Here is a 17,654-nt window from a genome sequence, read left to right as displayed (position 1 = left end):
CTTTCGAGCCCCTGAGTAAAGATCTTGAATGTTTTCAAGTTGAAGACTGTTTCTGGTGGCAATGGCTTCAGTCAGGCGGGTGTCTGAGGTTTAGGCCCTTTTGTGCAGAGCCCCTTCTCCGTTTTTTCGGAGGCGGGAGTGACAATTCAAAGGGTGCCATCCTTGGTTACTAAGATAGACAAACGTTTTCACGTTAACCAGGGAGTGGTGGTGCCATCCATCCTTCAAGCAAGAGGATGTCCCTCACAATTTTTGAGCTCTACGGGGTTTAGACGTTAGGAGGCCTCTGATGGGTTATTTGGAGGCGACTAATTCGTTTCGAAAGTCAGGTCATCTTTTTGTGCTGTTCGCAGGTCATAAGCAAGTGAACATGACCTCTAACAACGGTCGATCGGTGGCTTAGGGTGGCTATTGTTGGGGGATTCTTTCCCTATTCGCATTTGGGCGCACTCCAAGAGGGTTCAGGCCATTTGTTAAGCGGCGACTTGGTCGTCTTGGTATTCCTTTGTTAAGCATTTCCGTCTTGATGTTGCTGCTCATTGAGAGGCGCTTGTTGGGACTTCTGTGCTGGCGGCCGGAGTAGGCCGGTCCCACCCTTGATGAGGATTGCTTGGTACATCCCACAAGTCTCTGGATTGATCTGGGGACGCCATGGAAGGTAAAATTGTCTTACCTGATAATTTTCTTTCCATTAGTCCCTCAGATCAATCCAGAGTCCCTCCCTGGGATTCGCTTTCATAATCTCTGATCGGATTCAGTATACTTCAGTCGGTTCTGTTCACGTTCCTTTGTCTCTGGACGGGTAAGGCTGTTAGTGTGTGTTTATATTTACATTTCTAAGTTACAGCAGTTCGGAGAATTTCTTCCAAGTTTATGCTGCTTTTGCAGAGACAGGAGAGTGTTCTATGGTTCTTAGTGCTTTGGTATTTTTAAACTGAAGTGAGGCTGGCTGCACATGCTCTATTGTAGCAAACCTCTGAGTTTTCTCTATCTAACCTGCTAGAGGAGGGGCATAACCCACAAGTCTGGATTGATCTGAGGGACTAATGGAAAGAAAATTTATCAGGCAAGACATAATTTTACCTTTTTTTAAGGGGTTTGAAACATGCTCTTTCTAATGAAAATGATTAAAAAAAAAAAGTTTCCAGAAGGTCATCTTTTGTAAAAGTGGGCTAAAAACCCTATTTTTGGCGTTTTTGCAAAAATCATCAACTTTACACTCAATTTGTGAACTAATGGAAAATTATTAGGAGAATGAAATTTTATATTTGAAAACCTTTTATTGCTAAGTTGTTGTGTGCAAAGTTTCATGTTTATCACACCTTTTAATTCTAGAGAGATAAAAAGCCAAACATTACAATTTTTTCGTGCAGCAAATTTTTCAGACCAAGTTTACTCCAAGTTTTCTTCGTGGAAATCGCTCATGAAGATTTTTTTTATTATTTTGTTTAATAGAGCACAAAAAGTTGTACAAGATGGCCAAGTTTTTTCTCTCAACAAAATATTGCCGGAGATAGCGTCTCAAAGATGCCGAAATCTGAGTCGTACCATAGAAGGCTGCAGTATGGGGTCAAACAGATTACTATATCTCAGCAAGTATTGCATCGGTGAACGTCATTGGGGACATGTATGAATGGTCATAGAAAATTTCATTGAAATCCGTGATGGTCGCGCAGGGACCACTTGACATGGAATGACCCTTAAGGGTCTGACCCAACCTAAGGTAGAATAATAGTGATGTAGCTGCGTATAAAGAAAATAATCTGTGTGAGTTAGGGACAGTCTGTTGTAATTCCAGAAAATAATAGAAAAGCACTTTCCTCACTGAGAAAATGCTTGATCTAAACAATAGACAGCAGAAAGAGAGGGTTTAAAAGTACACTCAATGATAGCAAAAACAAAGCAGAAAAGGGCCTTCAGAACTGGAACAGTGGTACTGTCTTTGTGAGAAATGACCCGATACGGGCCTTGTTTTGGTGCAGAATAAAACATACATAAAGGTCAATGATATTCATTTTTTTTTTTTTTTATCATTGACCTTTATGTATGTTTTATTCTGTTTGTGTTTTAGACCCGAGGCAGGTGCTAGTGAGCATATGTATATAACAAATTAAGTGGACCGTAAGTGCATGACAACAATAAATAAAATTGGAGGGTTGAGGTGATGTAGTGATGTCATCCATGCAAAAAAAAAATCTACTTGTGTTGGTATATAGGTGTTACGTGAAGTGTACTTATATTGGAAAAAGCAGTGTGGCAGCTGTGTAATGTTCGTACACAGTGAAAGGTGCTTTATCTCTGTGTGTGTACATATTTACCATATTGATGAAGGACGAAACGATGGATAAAAAAAAGGGGGAGAGGTCTTACCAAGATGAAAATCTACTATAATAAAACTCGCCCTCAACGTTCTGAGGACACTGACGTCAGTGAAGCCAAGCCCTGACTTCCTTCAAAAAGGTTCGAAGGTTCGTGGTGGTGAAGCCACCATAATCGCTCCGGGCCCCGCCCTCGAGGGCGGAGCTATGGCAGAACAACGAAGGGGTTGGCAGGGAGGGAGGCGGGGGGTGGGAAATCGCTCTGGGCCCCGCCCTTGCGTCAAACATCATGACGTTGGGGCGGAGCAATGGCAGAACAATGAAGAACCCCAGGGAGGGAGGGAAGGGGGGGTGTTGGCGACGAAAACCTTGCTAGCGTCCGTTTCATTTGCTCAGAAACGGGCCTCTTTTACTAGTCTCTTATAAATCTTACTGTTCCAAACAGATACCTGGTATTGAAATACAGAAAACGCTAAATGGGGGGAAAAAATACACATTTCTCAATGAAGGAGCTAGAAGAGTATTTCCATGGAGCATTAGTTAATAGACCCCCACCGTCTCACTATTGGGCAAATACACCACAGATAAATCTGGGAGAGGGTATGCATTAGACAAGATATATAAATACAAGGTATAACCACATCTAAAGACTAATGTAGTACTCATGCTTTATGGCATAAAAATCAAACTATAAATACACGACGGAAAACAGGACCAGTAAAAATGGAGAATTAGCTGGCTCACTGCAAAAAATGCTTCGCAGTTAGTATGTTTGTTTGAGCAAGACTCTTCTGAAAGAGGACACCTCCTTTGCGAGTAATAATGGATAGTTACTCCTGGAGTCCTCAGTGGATCATGCTGGATGCTAATTAAAAGTCTCGGTGCGGTTCAGTAAAAACGCCAAGTAAAGGTGGGAGATGTGCACTTCTACATTTATAGCCTAAATAGGGTCCTGACGTCATCCCAACTAAGAGTTAGAAACATGCACAGTACTAAACTAGCAAAGCTTATGTGGGTACCGTTGTCATTAGACAACTTGAGAGCATGTGCAGTACTCAGCTAATAATGTTGAACAGGTATCCAAACATAATCTTCAAATTACATAAGATAAAAAGAAGGGGGGTAAAATTGAAGAAAATGCCCAGTCTCATCTTTGGAATATCTTTCTGGACTTTTTTTTTTTTTTTTTTAAAGGGGAAGTGTGTTTCACTAGGAAAAATTATGTTCTTACCTGATTTTCTTTCCTTTAATCATACCGGACCAGTCCAGACTAATGGGTTGTGTCCATCTACCAGTGGAAGGAGACAGAGAAAATAGTTCCACGTAAACCACCCCTTAAGGGTATCTTGCAGCCTGGAATGTTCAGTATTTCGAATAGCCAAGCAATGATGCTCTGAAGTCTACAAGAAAACACAGTTAATACCAAACAGGCAAACTCTTGGAGCCAATATGCAGAACCTCACTGTTCCTGCTTGGCCAAAGGGAACTGCAACTTGCCCTCACAGTAAAGTAAGCGGGAGGGAATAGTCCATACTGAGCTTGCTCACGCACATAAAGATCTACCCCTGAATCCGGGAAAAGAATTCCGTGATGCCAAGTAACAGGAGTCATACAGAGCTGGCACAACAACAAGTGGCAGGAGATTGAATAGAGAAGATGAAGTAGGCAGTGCTGTAGGACATCCCAGCGTATTGAAGCGTCGTGGAACAGCCAGGGATACTTAAGGGAAACAACACTCTGACAGACATTAGCCAGGGAGGGCATCTGAATTGGTCTGGTATGATTAAAGGAAAGAAAATTACCAGGTAAAAACATAATTTTTCCTTCCTTATCTATACCAGACCAGTCCAGACTAATGGGATGTAGAAAAGCAGTTTTCCCAAAGGGGGGGGGGGGGGGGGGGGAGAGAGAAGAAGAATGCAAAAGGTTAAAAAAATCAACAAAGCTATCCACACAGCAAAGAACTGATCAGCAGAAAATGATTCAAATATCCGAACCACCAAGCTACCAAAATGGAACAGAGTTAGACACTAGAAAAGGAACTGAAGCCGTAGGATGTTATAATGCCGTTGTATCGCTCCATGGTGCGACTGCACCTTGAGTATTGTGTTCAATTCTGGTCGCCGCATCTCAAGAAAGATATAGTAGAATTGGAAAAGGTGCAGTGAAGGGCGACTAAAATGATAGCGGGGATGGGACGACTTCCCTATGAAAGACTAAGGAGGGTAGGGCTATTTAGCTTGGAGAAGAGACGGCTGAGGGGAGACATGATAGAGGTATATAAAATAATGAGTGGAGTGGACCAAGTGGATGTGAAGCGTCTGTTCACGCTTTCCAAAAATACTAGGACTAGGGGGCATGCGATTAAACTACAATGTAGTAAATTTAAAACAAATCGGAGAGAATTTTTCTTCACCCAACGTGTAACTAAACTCTGGAATTCATTGCCGGAAAATGTGGTGAAGGCGGTTAGCTTAGCAGAGTTTAAAAGGGGGTTGGACGGTTTCCTAAAGGATAAGTCCATAAACCGCTACTAACGGACTTGGAAAAATCCAAAATCCCAGGAATAACATGTATAGAATGTTTGTACGTTTGGGAAGCTTGCCAGGTGCCCTTGGCCTGGATTGGCCGCTGTCGTGGACAAGATGCTGGGCTCGATGGACCCTTGGTCTTTTCCCAGTATGGCATTACTTATGTACTTATGTATGGAATTTAAAGGGGGTTTGGACAGATTCCTGAGGGAAAAGTCCATTGAACATTATTTTTTTTTTTTTTTTTGGGGGGGGGGGGGGGGGTGCCGGGTTCTTGAAGCCTGCATTGGCCGCTGTCGGAGACAGGATGCTGGGCTTGATGGACCTTTGGTCTTTTCCCAGTATGGCGGTGCTTATGTACTTATGTACTTATTGCTGCCTGGATGGCCAACCGCCACCTGAAACTAAACATGGCCAAGACTGAGCTCATTATCTTTCCACCCAAACCCACTTCTCCTCTCCCTCCACTCTCTCTCTTTCGGTCGACAACACCGTCATCCTCCCCGTCTCATCTGCCCACAACCTCGGGGTCATCTTCGACTCTTCCCTCTACTTTTCTGTGTATATCCAGCAGACAGCCAAGACCTGTCGCTTCTTCCTCTATAACATCAGCAAAATTCGCCCCTTCCTCTCTGAGCACACCACCCAAACTCTCTCATGACCTCTCGCCTTGACTACTGCAACCTACTCCTCACTGGCCTCCCACTTAGCCATCTATCCCCCCTTCAGTCCATTCAGAACTCTTCAGCGCGTCTTATTTTCCGCCTGGACCGATATGCACATATCACGCCTCTCCGAGGCTCTTCACTGGCTCCCGATCAGATACCGCATTCAGTTCAAGCTTCTCCTATTAACCTACAAATGCATGCGATCTGCAGCCCCTCAATACCTTTCTACCTTCATCTCCCCTTACCCGTAACCTCCGCTTACAGGACAAATCCCTCTCAGTACCCTTCTCCACCACCACCAACTCCAGGCTCCACCCTTTCTGCCTTGCCTCACCCTATGCTTGGAATAAACTCCCTGAGCCCATACGCTGTTACAAGAAATTATTTATTTTGGGGGAAAGAGCTCTAAAGCACTCGCTACTGTTTATAATTTAAGAGCAGGCACTGTATTTATAAGTTTTAGGATATCAATTTCTCCACCAATCACCAAAGGTGATAATTGCAATAAATTAAGTATATATCTCTGAAATGCAGTATTCTGTACTGCAAGATTTGAAAGCATGTACTCAGAGCACAAAGAGACTATACTTTTAGCTTCAGGAAAGGTTTATTTTAAAATACAATTTCACACGAGAGGTAGGTTTTTAAAAGGATCTTAGAACAGAGCATTTGTGCATAAAATAGAACAAAGTAGCAGGTAGGTTAACTTACAGTCCTTGTTACAAGCATGCTGTGGTCCAGCTGATGAGCACATGGTCAGGAGCAAGGCATCAGCAGACCCCAAAGAGCAGCAGGTTCCAAGAGAGAGAGCTGGGCTGTTTCCAGGCTTTTTATAATGTTCCCTGAGTTGTAGTTTGCAGGGAAGCATGGTCACGTGTTTCCTGGATATCTGCTGGCAAATGGCTTTCCTGTAGCTTGAGGGTTTCAGTCTGCTGTGATAGATGGAGTTTCTTTTGTCATTTGAGTCATAGGAGTCTGTCTGTCCCAGTTTTTTGTTCTCTAGAGATGTCTTGGTGACCCTCCCAGCCAGCTTTTGTCTCTAAGTGTTTTGTAATTGTCTAGCCCTGCTGCCAGAAATTCCCATGGAAAAGGGGAAAGAAGGTATTGAAATGCAGTTTCAATACATCTTTTAAAAGCTGCATTTTTATATTGATAAAATAATTCTGACAATTGGCTTATACCATAACGCCAAGCCCCCTCCCTGCCCATCTTTTTTTTTTTTTTTTTTTTTTTTGTTATATTTGTACCCCGTGCTTTCCCACTCATGGCAGGCTCAATGCGGCTTACATGGGGCAATGGAGGGTTAAGTGACTTGCCCAGAGTCACAAGGAGCTGCCTGTGCCTGAAGTGGGAATTGAACTCAGTACCTCAGTTCCCTAGGACCAAAGTCCACCACCCTAACCACTAGGCCACTCCTTGCTCAAAGCCCACCTCTTCAATGTCGCCTTCGGCACCTAACCTTATACCTCCATTCAGGAATTCTAGACTGCCCCAATTTGATTGACCGCACATTTTGTCCATTAGATTGTAAGCTCCTTTGAGCAGGGACTGTCCTTCTTTGTTAAATTGTACAGTGCTGCGTAACGCGGGCAGCGCTTTAGAAATGTTTAGTAGTAGTAGTCTCTCCAGGAGAACCATGAAGAAAAGGGCAGCAGAATACCAGGATACAACCGTAGAAAGAGTACTCCTCAACCAGCTTGCTCTGGATTTAGGGCTGAAAGAACAGAGCCAAGAGAACAAAAGGAGCCACACTGTGGAGAAAAGACCCCCAAGGTGCCAAGTAGCCACAAAAGGAGCAGAGACTAATTCAAACTCTAGCAATGGAGAAGCTTCTCGCCAGCCACCAAGAGGCTACGGAGTCATTCCGTGTCAAGTGGACCAATTTTAGAGGTCGTCCCCCACCTCTCCATCTCAGATTTTGATGAAATTTGGTACATAGTTTCTTTATGATAAAAAAATTAAGCTGTGCAAAATTTTAGTTCAAAAGACTAAAAATTGGAGGTTCTAGGGGACCTAAAGTAAAGGGTTGCAAAAATGTCGCCTGGGCAAAAATGACATTTTGGGCCAACTTCTAGAAGCTGTAAAACTGGAAGTGTTAGTACAAGGGGAATATTTGGAGAACCTGCACTACTTTTAGGGCTTAATGAACTGGCAAAAACCCATGTTCCTAGTCCTCTTACTTTTTGAATGGTTTAGGCTCAAACTTTGCCAAAAAAAACGGCAAAAATCAATTTACAGCGATGTTGAGGCTGCTGTAGTTTCTAAACTAGTTGGCTTTTCAGGTTGATTTTTGGTAGGTGTACTAAATGCACGGCTGTAATGAGGCATTCCAATTTGCAACACTTTCCTTCAAGTGGTTGAAAAATTGTAAGCGTTCAAAGTTGGTATAAAAAGCATTTTTGCCCGTTTTGGGCTATCTTTGATGCCCTTGATATCCAGTGGGACAGCTTCAATATTCTTTTAGCACCATTACAAAGAGCAGATTTCTTTCTATCAGAATATGTAGTTTTCAATTTGGAGTCTCTCCATATAAGGATTGCAAAAAAAGTGTGTTTTGGCCAGTATTGTTGAATGATAGATGAAGGATAGAGAGCCCATCGATGTTTTTAATTGCTGTATAAGTCACTCAGTTGCTTTAAGCATGCGTTGGTCCATGGTGGCTACGCCACTACCAATTCAATAGGAAGTGGCAACCTCATCGCCAAGAGGTCACGCCCGGTAGCCAGGCAAGTCCAGCCACTTGGCACAGGGTCCCAAGCCTGAAGGTGGGCATCTTACTTGAGGTTCCCAAGCCTCATTTGGTTGTCTTTGCCTAGTTTCTCAAGCCTAATGGGGGTGTCTTAATGGTTCCCAAGTAAAACCTCAGTGCTGAAGTGACAAGAACATAGTCAGGATGTGAGGACTCTGAGGGGTCTGGCAGGCCTTCGTGGTCTGGAGAGCCAGAAGAAGGTGCAGGATTGCCACCGGATCCAGATGATCCTGCCGCGTGAGGATTTTCCACCGCAATGAGCTGCCAGCGCTTATTACTTATGCCTTGTAGGTCCTCTCTGTAGAAGACCCTGGGAGTACCGAGACCTCCTCCAGTAATCCGAGGATGGCAAGTACTAAAAAGCCTGCTCGAGCCTTTCCTTTGCATGACTCCATCCAAGAGTGTATCACGGCTCAATGGGCTGACCCCGAAGGGCCTTTGAAAGTCGTCAGGGCTATGGGGCAATTATACCCTCTAAGTGAGGAGCATTTGGCGCGCCTAGCAGCCCTAAAGTGGATGCCCTAGTTACGGCTGTGACAAAGAAAACTACCCTCCCAGTGGAAGGAGGAGTTGCCCTGAAGGACATGCAGGACCGACGCCTGGAGGGAGCTATGAAATGGTCCTTTGAAATTTCAGGCCTATCCTTACGGGCGTCTGCATGCAGCTGCTACGCTGCCCGAGCCTGCCTCGCTTGGTTACAACAGGCAGTGGAATAGCCCGGAGATGGAGCAGAGCCCCTTACGGAGGTGGCACTGCGGGTGGAGTCGGCCTTGTCATTTTTGGCTGACGCCCTTTATGATCTGGTCAGAGCTTCAGCTAAACAGATGGCTGTAGCGGTGGCGGCTCGCTGTCTTCTGTGGCTACGGCATTGGGCAGCTGACATGGCCTCTAAGCAAAGTTTGGTGAAGTTGCCCTTTCAAGGCTTTCTCCTGTTTGGTGAGGAGTTGGAGAAAATTGTGAAAGGCCTGGGGGATGCCAAACCTCAGCGCTTACCCGAGGATAGGCCGCGGCCTTCTTCCAAGGGTCAGGCGGTTCCCTCCTTTTACAGACCTCGCTTCCATGAAGCTAGAAGGTACTGCCTGGGGCGTTCACTTCGCGTGCTCGTTTTCAGCAGAGGAACTCCTTTCGCTCGGACAAGCGTTCCACAGCAGCAGGCTCAAGACCTGGAGTTCAAGGGCGACCCTCTCAATGATGGTGCGCCGGCCCCCTGCTCGATTCCTCCTCGACTTTCCCTCTTTCTAGAGGAGTGGGCCAAGATTTCCTCAGATTAGTGGGTCTTGGACCTGATCAGAGAAGGCTACAGAATAGAATTCAATGCCCCGATAAGAGACGTGTTTGTGGAGTCCCGATGCGGTTCTGCACGGGCGGCGGTAGAGGAGACCTTGCAAGGCTTGCTTCACATTGGGGCGGTTTCCCCTGTGCCTCCCGCCGAATGCGGCTCTGGCTGTTACTCCATTTACTTCGTGGTGCCGCGAAAAGTAGGGTCTTTTCGGCCTATCCTGGACTTAAAACAGGTCAACAAGTCTCTGAACGTACGGCATTTCCACATGGAAACCCTGCGCTCCGTCATAGCGGCGGTACAGCCAGGAGAGTTTCTCACGTCTCTGGACCTGAAAGAAGCTTACACCAGAGGTTTCTGCATTTTGCGGTGATGGGAAAACATTTCCAGTTTCTGGCCTTGCCTTTTGGCCTCGCCACAGCTCCCCGAACTGATAATGGTGGTAGTAGCTGCTTTTCTCAGGCGAGAGGGTATCCGGGTTCACCCCTACCTAGACGACTGGTTCATCAGAGCAGACTCTGCAGACGAGTCATCAGGTTACAGCCAGAGTGGTCTCAGTACTGCAATCTCTGGGCTGGGTCGTTTAATATAGCCAAAAGTCACCTGATCCCCTCTCAATCTCTAGAATATTTGGGGTTCTACTTCGACACAGCCTCGGGGATGGTGTTCCTACCCGAGCAAAGGCGGTGCAAGCTTCAGAACCAGGTCCATCTGCTCCTGAGGATGCCTCGCCCGTGAGCTTGGGACATAGTCCAGCTGTTGGGGTTGATGACGGCCGCTTTGGAAGTGGTGCCTTGGGCGAGAGCGCACCTGAGACCTCTGCAGTGTTCCCTGCTTCAACGGTGGTCTCCAATATCTCAGGATTATCAATGCAGAGTCACGTGGCTCCCTGCGGCCCGGCTGAGTACGGAGTGGTGGCTCTCAGGCAGCATGCTGCGGTGAGGAATGCCGCTAGCGCTCCCCGATTGGTGCTTTGTGGTAACAGATGCCAGCCTGAAGGGCTGGTGTGCGCATTTCCGGGGAAGGCATGCCCAGGGTCTTTGGACACCCGAGGAGTCGGAGTGGTCCATCAATCGCTTGGAGTTGAAAGCAATTTTCCAGGCGCTCCTGGCCTTTCAATTGACTCTGGAAGGGTTGGCTGTCAGAGTTCTGTCAGACAACATGACAGCAGTGGCCTACATAAATCGCCAAGGAGGCGCACTCAGTGCATAGCACTAGCAGCGCAGGCCGTGCAGATTTGCCACTGGGCCGGGTTTCATTTGCAGTTTCTGTCAGCAGCTCATGTTGCAGGTCAGAGCAACGTGCAAGCCGATTATCTGAGCAGGAATCATATCGACCCAGCGGAGTGGGAACTTGCAGATATGTGCCAAATGGGGAAAGCATGTAATGGCTCTTATGGCGTCAAGCACAAATGCCAAAGTTCTGTTCTTCTACAGCAGACGGAGAGATCCTTGCTCGGCAGGGTTGGATCCCTTGGCTCAATCCTGGCCTCAGGGCCTCCTGTATGTGTTCCCTCCGTGGCCCTTGATAGGGAGAGTACTCCTGTGGATTCGGCTCCACCAAGGAGAGGTGGTTCTCATTGCCCCGGATTGGCCCAGGGGGCTGTGGTATGCGGACCTCTGCCGGATGCTGGTAGAGGATCCCCTGCCGTTACCTCTGGTACTGAACCTGTTGTCACAGGGCCCGGTGACCATGGAGAACGCCTGCCGCTTTGGTCTTACGGTATGGCTATTGAGAGGGATATTCCAGTAAAGTCATTTCCACTCTCCTACAGGCCTGCAAGCGTTCCACTTTTGTGGCTTATGCCAGGATTTGGCGCCAATTTGAGGCTTGGTGTGCTTCTAAAGCGATTACACCCATGCGGGCTTCTGTCTTGCCGATACTTGACTTTTTGCAGGATGGTTTACAAAAAGGCTTGCGTGTTCAAGTTGCAGTCTTAGCATGTTTTTGAGGAAGGTCGCTGGCCTCTCTCTGGCTGCTTGCCCGGATGTGATACGGTTTCTTAGTGTTGCTTCAGCTCCATCCTCCCGTGCGGGTTCCGTGTCCAGCCTGGAACATGTGGTTAGTTTTAAAAGCCCTTCAGTGTTCGCCCTTCGAGCCGCTTAGGCAAGCTTCGGAGAAGGATGTGACCTTAAAGACTTTTTTATTTTTGGCGGCCGTGACATCAGTGAGACGGGTATCCGAGCTCCAGGCGCTGTCCTATCGAGACCCATTTCTGCAATTCTCAGAGTCCGGAGTAATGGTACGTATGGTGCCTTCCTTCATGCCTAAGGTGGTTTCAGCGTTTCACCTAAACCAGCCTGTTTTCCTGCCCTCCTTTTCTAAAGAGGAGTTTCCAGAAGCCTATGGGCAGTTGCACCTTCTGGATGTGTGAAGGGCTCTGTTGCAATATCTGCGCATGTCAAATGCCTTCAGGACCTCTGACCATCTTTTTGTTCTTTTGTCAGGTCCGCGCAGAGGGTCTCCAGCGTCTAAGGCCACTGTGTAACCCGTTGGCTCAAACAAGCTATCTTTTCAGCATATCTATCTGGCCGGCCTCCGCCTGAAGCCTTTAAGGCACATTCCACAAGAGCGATTTCCTCTTCTTGGGCTGAAACTGGAGCACTCTCTCCAAGAGATATGTAGTGCAGCTACTTGGGCTTCTAAGCTCTCGTTTGCCCGACATTACAGGCTGGATGTGGCTGCCAGGAGAGACGCGCATTTTGGAGCAGAAGTGCTGGCGTGTGGTGTGGCTTGTTCTCACCCTATCTAGGGATTGCTTTGATACATCTCACTCGTAATGGATTCATCTGCTTGATGACAAGGAAGGGAAAATTAGGTTCTTACCTTGGTAATTTTCTTTCCTTTAGTCATAGCAGATGAATCCATGAGCCCTCCCTCAGTGGTTCATTATGTGATTTATGTTACTTTTATGTTCAGTTTTTCCTTTAGATATGTTCCCTCATTGGGAGAAGTTGGAAAACAGTCTTCAGGATTTCTGTTCAGTTACAGCAGGATGAGTTCATTCCCTCCTTTGAATTGTAGCTCCAGAGCACATCCGAGGACATGGATTACTGAGACCGAGTCAGCACGGCTTTTGTGTGGGGAAATCTTGTCTGACCAATTTACTTCAGTTCTTTGAAGGAGTAAACAAACATGTGGACAAAGGGGAGCCGGTTGATATTGTATATCTGGATTTTCAAAAGGCGTTTGACAAGGTACCTCATGAAAAGGCAACAGAGGAAATTGGAGGGTCATGGGATAGGAGGAAAAGTCCTATTGTGGATTAAAAACTGGTTGAAGGATAGGAAACAGAGAGTGGGGTTAAATGGGCAGTATTCACAATGGATAAGGGTAGTTAGTGGGGTTCCTCAGGGGTCTGTGCTAGGACCGCTGCTTTTTAATATATTTATAAATGATTTAGAGATGGGAGTAACTAGTGAGGTAATTAAATTTGCTAATGACACAAAGTTATTCAAAATCGTTAACTCGCGACAGGATTGTGAAAATTTACAGAGGGACCTTACGAGACTAGGCGGCTAGATGGCAGATGACGTTTAATGTGAGCAAGTGCAAGGTGATGCATGTGGGAAAAAAGAACCTGAATTATAGCTACGTCATGCAAGGTTCCACGTTAGGCGTTACGGACCAAGAAAGGGATCTGGGTGTCGTCGTCGATTAATACACTGAAAGGCGACTAAAATGATAGCGGGGATGGGACAACTTCCCTATGAAGAAAGACTAAGGAGGCTAGGGCTTGAGACGGCTGAGGGGAGACATGATAGAGGTATATAAAATAATGAGTGGAGTGAAACAGGTGGATGTGAAGCATCTGTTCACGCTTTCCAAAAATACTAGGACTAGGGGGCATGCGATGAAACTACAGTGTAGTAAATTTAAAACAAATCGGAGAAAATATTTCTTCACCCAACGCATAAACTCTGTAATTTGTTGCCGGAGAACGTGGTGAAGGCGGTTAGCTTAGCAGAGTTTAAAAAGGAGTTAGACGGTTTCCTAAAGGACAAGTCCATAAACCACTACTAAATGGACTTGGGAAAAAAATCCACAATTCCAGGAACATGTATAGAATATTTGTACGTTTGGGATGCTTGCCAGGTGCCCTTGGCCTGGATTGGCCGCTGTCGTGGACAGGATGCTGGGCTCGATGGACCCTTGGTCTTTTCCCAGTGTGGCCTTTCATTTGAATCAGCCCCTTTCTGCTTGCCTTTCGGAGGTTGGATTTTCCACAGACATTTCTCCTCTTCGTTGTTTCGTTGTTCGTTGTTCCCTTCTCCAGTATTTGAAGATGATGAATTCTTCTGCTCGGACCATCTTTTTGTTCTTTTGTCTGGTCCTAGTTGAGGTTATGCTGCCTCCAAAGTGACCATTGCTCGATGGCTTAAAGAAGCCATTTCTTCCGCATACCTTGTCAAGGGTTGAGTTCCCCCTGTGGAGTTGCGTTCTCATTTTACTCTGGCGCAGGCTACCTCTTGGGCAGAAATGGGCGTCCTTTCCTTGGAAGACATTTGTCGGGCAGCTACTTGAGCTTCTCGGCATTCCTTTGTTCAACACTATAGACTTGATGTTGTGGCATGAGGAGATGCCCTATTTGGGACAACTGTGCTCTCTCAGGGAACACAGACTTCCCATCCTGGATTCATCTGCTAAGGAAGGAAAAATTGTTTTACTTGCTTTTCTTTCCTTTAGTCGCAGCAGATAAATCCAGGATCCCTATCCTTCTTGTTGGGGCCACATGCTTTCTTCTTGCTATTCAGATGAATACTTGGAGTTTCAGGTAATGTGTTGGCTGTTGCTTCATTGTTGTGAGAAGTGTTCTTGTTTCGATGTTTTTGTCTTTATTCTCTGTTTTGGAGATGTGACCTATACTGAAGGAGTAAGGAGCTGGACGTCCAGGGTCCCCTTCCTTTTCTTCAGTGTTCTCTATCAGCACCTGCTGGTAGGCAGATACAACCCACCAGTTCCTGGATTCATTGTCTTCGACTAAAGGAAAGAAAATTATCAGGTAAGACGTTTTTCCTTGGCCTCCACATCAGCAGGTCTTGTATTTCGTGGTGTTGGGCAGTTGCTTCCAATTCCGGACCATGCCCTTCGGCCTGGTTACAGCACCACAGATGTTTTCCAATATCATGGTGGCTACTTTCCTGCACCAGGAGATAGAGTCCATTCATACCTATATGAGAATTGGCTAATGCTTGTATCAGGACAGCGCTACAGCAACCGTGGTAAAGCTAGGTGATCAACTTAGAAGAGCAAGTTGATTTTTCCATTGCAACAGCTGGCGTATCTCGGGGTGGGGGGGGGGGGGGCTGTTCAATATGCAGAAGGAGCAGGTGTTTCTCACAGAACTCCAGCGCATGAAGCTTATAGGCCAGGGCCACCTCCTCAGACAGGTCAAACCTCAGATGACAGCAGCCATGGAAGTGGTCCCCAGTATCTCAGAAATGGGGAGTATGGCTGATGTGCCTGGGTGTGACCTGGCAGAGTGTCTAGTAGCGCTATAGAAATGATTAGTAGCATGAGGTGGTGGCTATCCCCATGGAGTCTCTTGTTCGGAATACTGTTCCCGATTCCTCAGGCCGGTTTGTTCATGGGTTGGGTGGAGAAGAATCTCTGCTTATTGGCAGCTCACAATGCATGGGCTCTGATTGTGGAGGCACAATTTCTCAGCAGGCATTCCTTGGACCTGGGAGAGTGGAAGTTGTCTGGGGTCATTGGGGTGTCCTGGTGCTGGATGGTGACGAGGGGGCTACAAAAAAGGGAGAATGTAAACAGAAAAAAAAAGGATGCTGTGGGTGGGGGGACTGCAGAAAAAAATGGGATGCTATGTGTGGGGGAGGGAAGGGCTCTAAAAAAATAAATAAAAGATGGTATGTGTGGGTCAGAAAGGGAGAGGGGTCTGCAAAACTGGATGCTATGTGGGTGCAGGGAAAATATGGATGGTATCTGTATACAGGGAGAGTGGTTAAATAAACTTGCAGTATTTGCAAATTTTTTGCACAGAATTTTTAATTTTTTTGTCCACAGATCTGTGATTTTTATTTTTTGGCACAGAATTCTGGCATATTGTAGTTGCTGGGACTGGAGGGTGGTAATCTTTGTAGGTTTAGCCGAGGGCTTGCCAACTGCAAGCTCTGACCATTCCCAGTGGGCCTCATTGGTTCATATTCACACAACCAAACTTTTTATTTTTCAGTTTTGCCTGAAATAGGTGTGGGGGGGGGGGGGGGGGGGGGAACAGCAGGATGTCTACCTTACTGCTGTTTTTGATGTCATCCACAGAAAGGCAGACCTTACCACACAGCCCTTCAGTATTACTTACCAAATGTTAAATAACTGAATCTTGTGGCATACCATTGGTAGTATCCTTTCCTCAGAGTAAGCTCCTTTTTACTCAACCAGTTCCTAACCCAGTTGGTTAGTTAAGGGCCCATACTGAGGACACTTAGTTTGTCTATGCAGAACTGTGTCAAAAGCTTTGCTAAAACCTAAATACACCATGTATAATGCTCTCCCTCGATCCCAACTCTATGGTCACAGGTTGTCGTCAATGTGCTCATGAAGTCTCCGTTTGAGCCTCTAGGTGTCTTGGCACTCTTATCTCACATGGAAGACTACTTTCCCGATGGTCATGTCTGCTTGTAGAGTCAGCAAACTCCAATCTTTGCTCTGATGCCCACCAAACACTCGGTTTTTGCATAATAAGTTATGCCTGTACACCCATTCCAAGTTCCTTCTAAGGAGAGGTCTGTGCTGTCCTTCTTTCCTGGTCCGTACTCCACATCCACAGAAGCTGTTTTGCATACTCTTATCTCAGGGAAACAGAAGCCCTTTGTAAATTATTGCATCTGTTCATACAACTCAAGCCTGGTTGTGTCAAAACACGTCATTGTGGATATCTGTATTTCCTTTTTGTTAGAAGCTGTCCAATCAGATCCTTAGGGTCAGAGTTGTAGCTTGCCACCTCCTTGCTTTGGCACTCCAGCTATGATACATTCTGACCCATCACAGGAGGCCCTGTGCATTCCTGAACAGTTTCATTAACTAGGGGAGAGCTCCAGCATGTCTGTTGTGACAGCAACTAGTGTGGCTGTATTCCCTGCTATCTACAGAAAACCTGCATTACAGTAAGCAACTTTGCTTTCCACCCATGCAAGATGTAGCTTCCACTTTAAATTTCAAGATGTATGTATAACTTTAAGGCCTCCAAAGGTTTTAGTGCCTCTGGAAGTGAGATTTTCAGTATCTGTTTTAATCTTTCAATTTGTCAAATTCTAACAATATACTTTTGGTGCAGGTTATAGAAGATGGTGAAAGAAACTGGTTATTACGATGTTTTGGGGGTAAAACCCAATGCGTCCCAAGAGGAACTCAAAAAAGCCTATCGGAAACTAGCACTTAAATATCACCCAGATAAGAATCCAAACGAAGGTGAAAAGGTAAGGGTGTATTTTTTTTTTTTCTTTCTCTTGGGTTGCTATTTTTCCTTGTAACTTAATTGTACTGTGTGTTTTCTGGAGTAAGTGTTGAGAAGAGTTATTTGCTTAATCTATATTGTCAATGGGTCATTCCATATCAAGTGGTCTGGTGGTCCCTGCGCGACCATCACGGATTTCGATGAAATTTTCTGTGAACATTCATAAATGTCCCCAATGAACATTGGTAAAGTTTTATGTTCGCCGATGCAATACTTGCTGCGATATAGTAATCTGTTTGACCCCATACTGCAGCCTTCTATGGTATGACTCCAAGATTTCGGCAACTTTGAGACACTGTATCTCCGGCAATATTTTGTTGAGAGAAACACAACTTGGCCATCTTGTACAACATTTTGCGCTCTATTAAACAAAATAATATAAAAATCTTCATGAGCGATTTCCATGAAGAAAACTTGGAGCAAACTTGGTCAGAAAAATTTGCTGCACGAAAAAATTGTAAAGTTTGGCTTTTTATATCTCTGGAATTAAAGGTGTGATAAACATGAAACTTTGCACACAACAACTAACACAAGGATTTCGAATATAAAATTTCATTCTCCTAATATTTTCCATTAGTTCACAAATTGAGTGTAAAGTTGATGATTTGTTGCAAAAACGCCAAAAATAGGGTATT

At 45.6% G+C, this 17,654-nt stretch overlaps 1 protein-coding gene across 1 annotated transcript in view; it reads left to right on the top strand.

The window, feature by feature from the left end:
* The window catches only part of DNAJA1 (DnaJ heat shock protein family (Hsp40) member A1), a 223,808-nt gene that overhangs the window by 28,322 nt on the left and 177,832 nt on the right, over positions 1-17,654 (top strand). Inside the window, 1 exon segment of the mRNA XM_030194332.1 lies at positions 16,840-16,981. Coding sequence (XP_030050192.1) covers positions 16,850-16,981 — 132 coding nt within the window. The 5' untranslated portion in view covers positions 16,840-16,849.

This window comes from Microcaecilia unicolor, chromosome 2 (genome assembly GCF_901765095.1).
Source record: "Microcaecilia unicolor chromosome 2, aMicUni1.1, whole genome shotgun sequence".
Classification (NCBI taxonomy): Eukaryota; Metazoa; Chordata; class Amphibia; order Gymnophiona; family Siphonopidae; genus Microcaecilia; species Microcaecilia unicolor.
The sequence above is the reverse complement of the archived record's forward strand: the minus strand, read 5'-3'. Positions and strand labels throughout refer to the sequence as shown.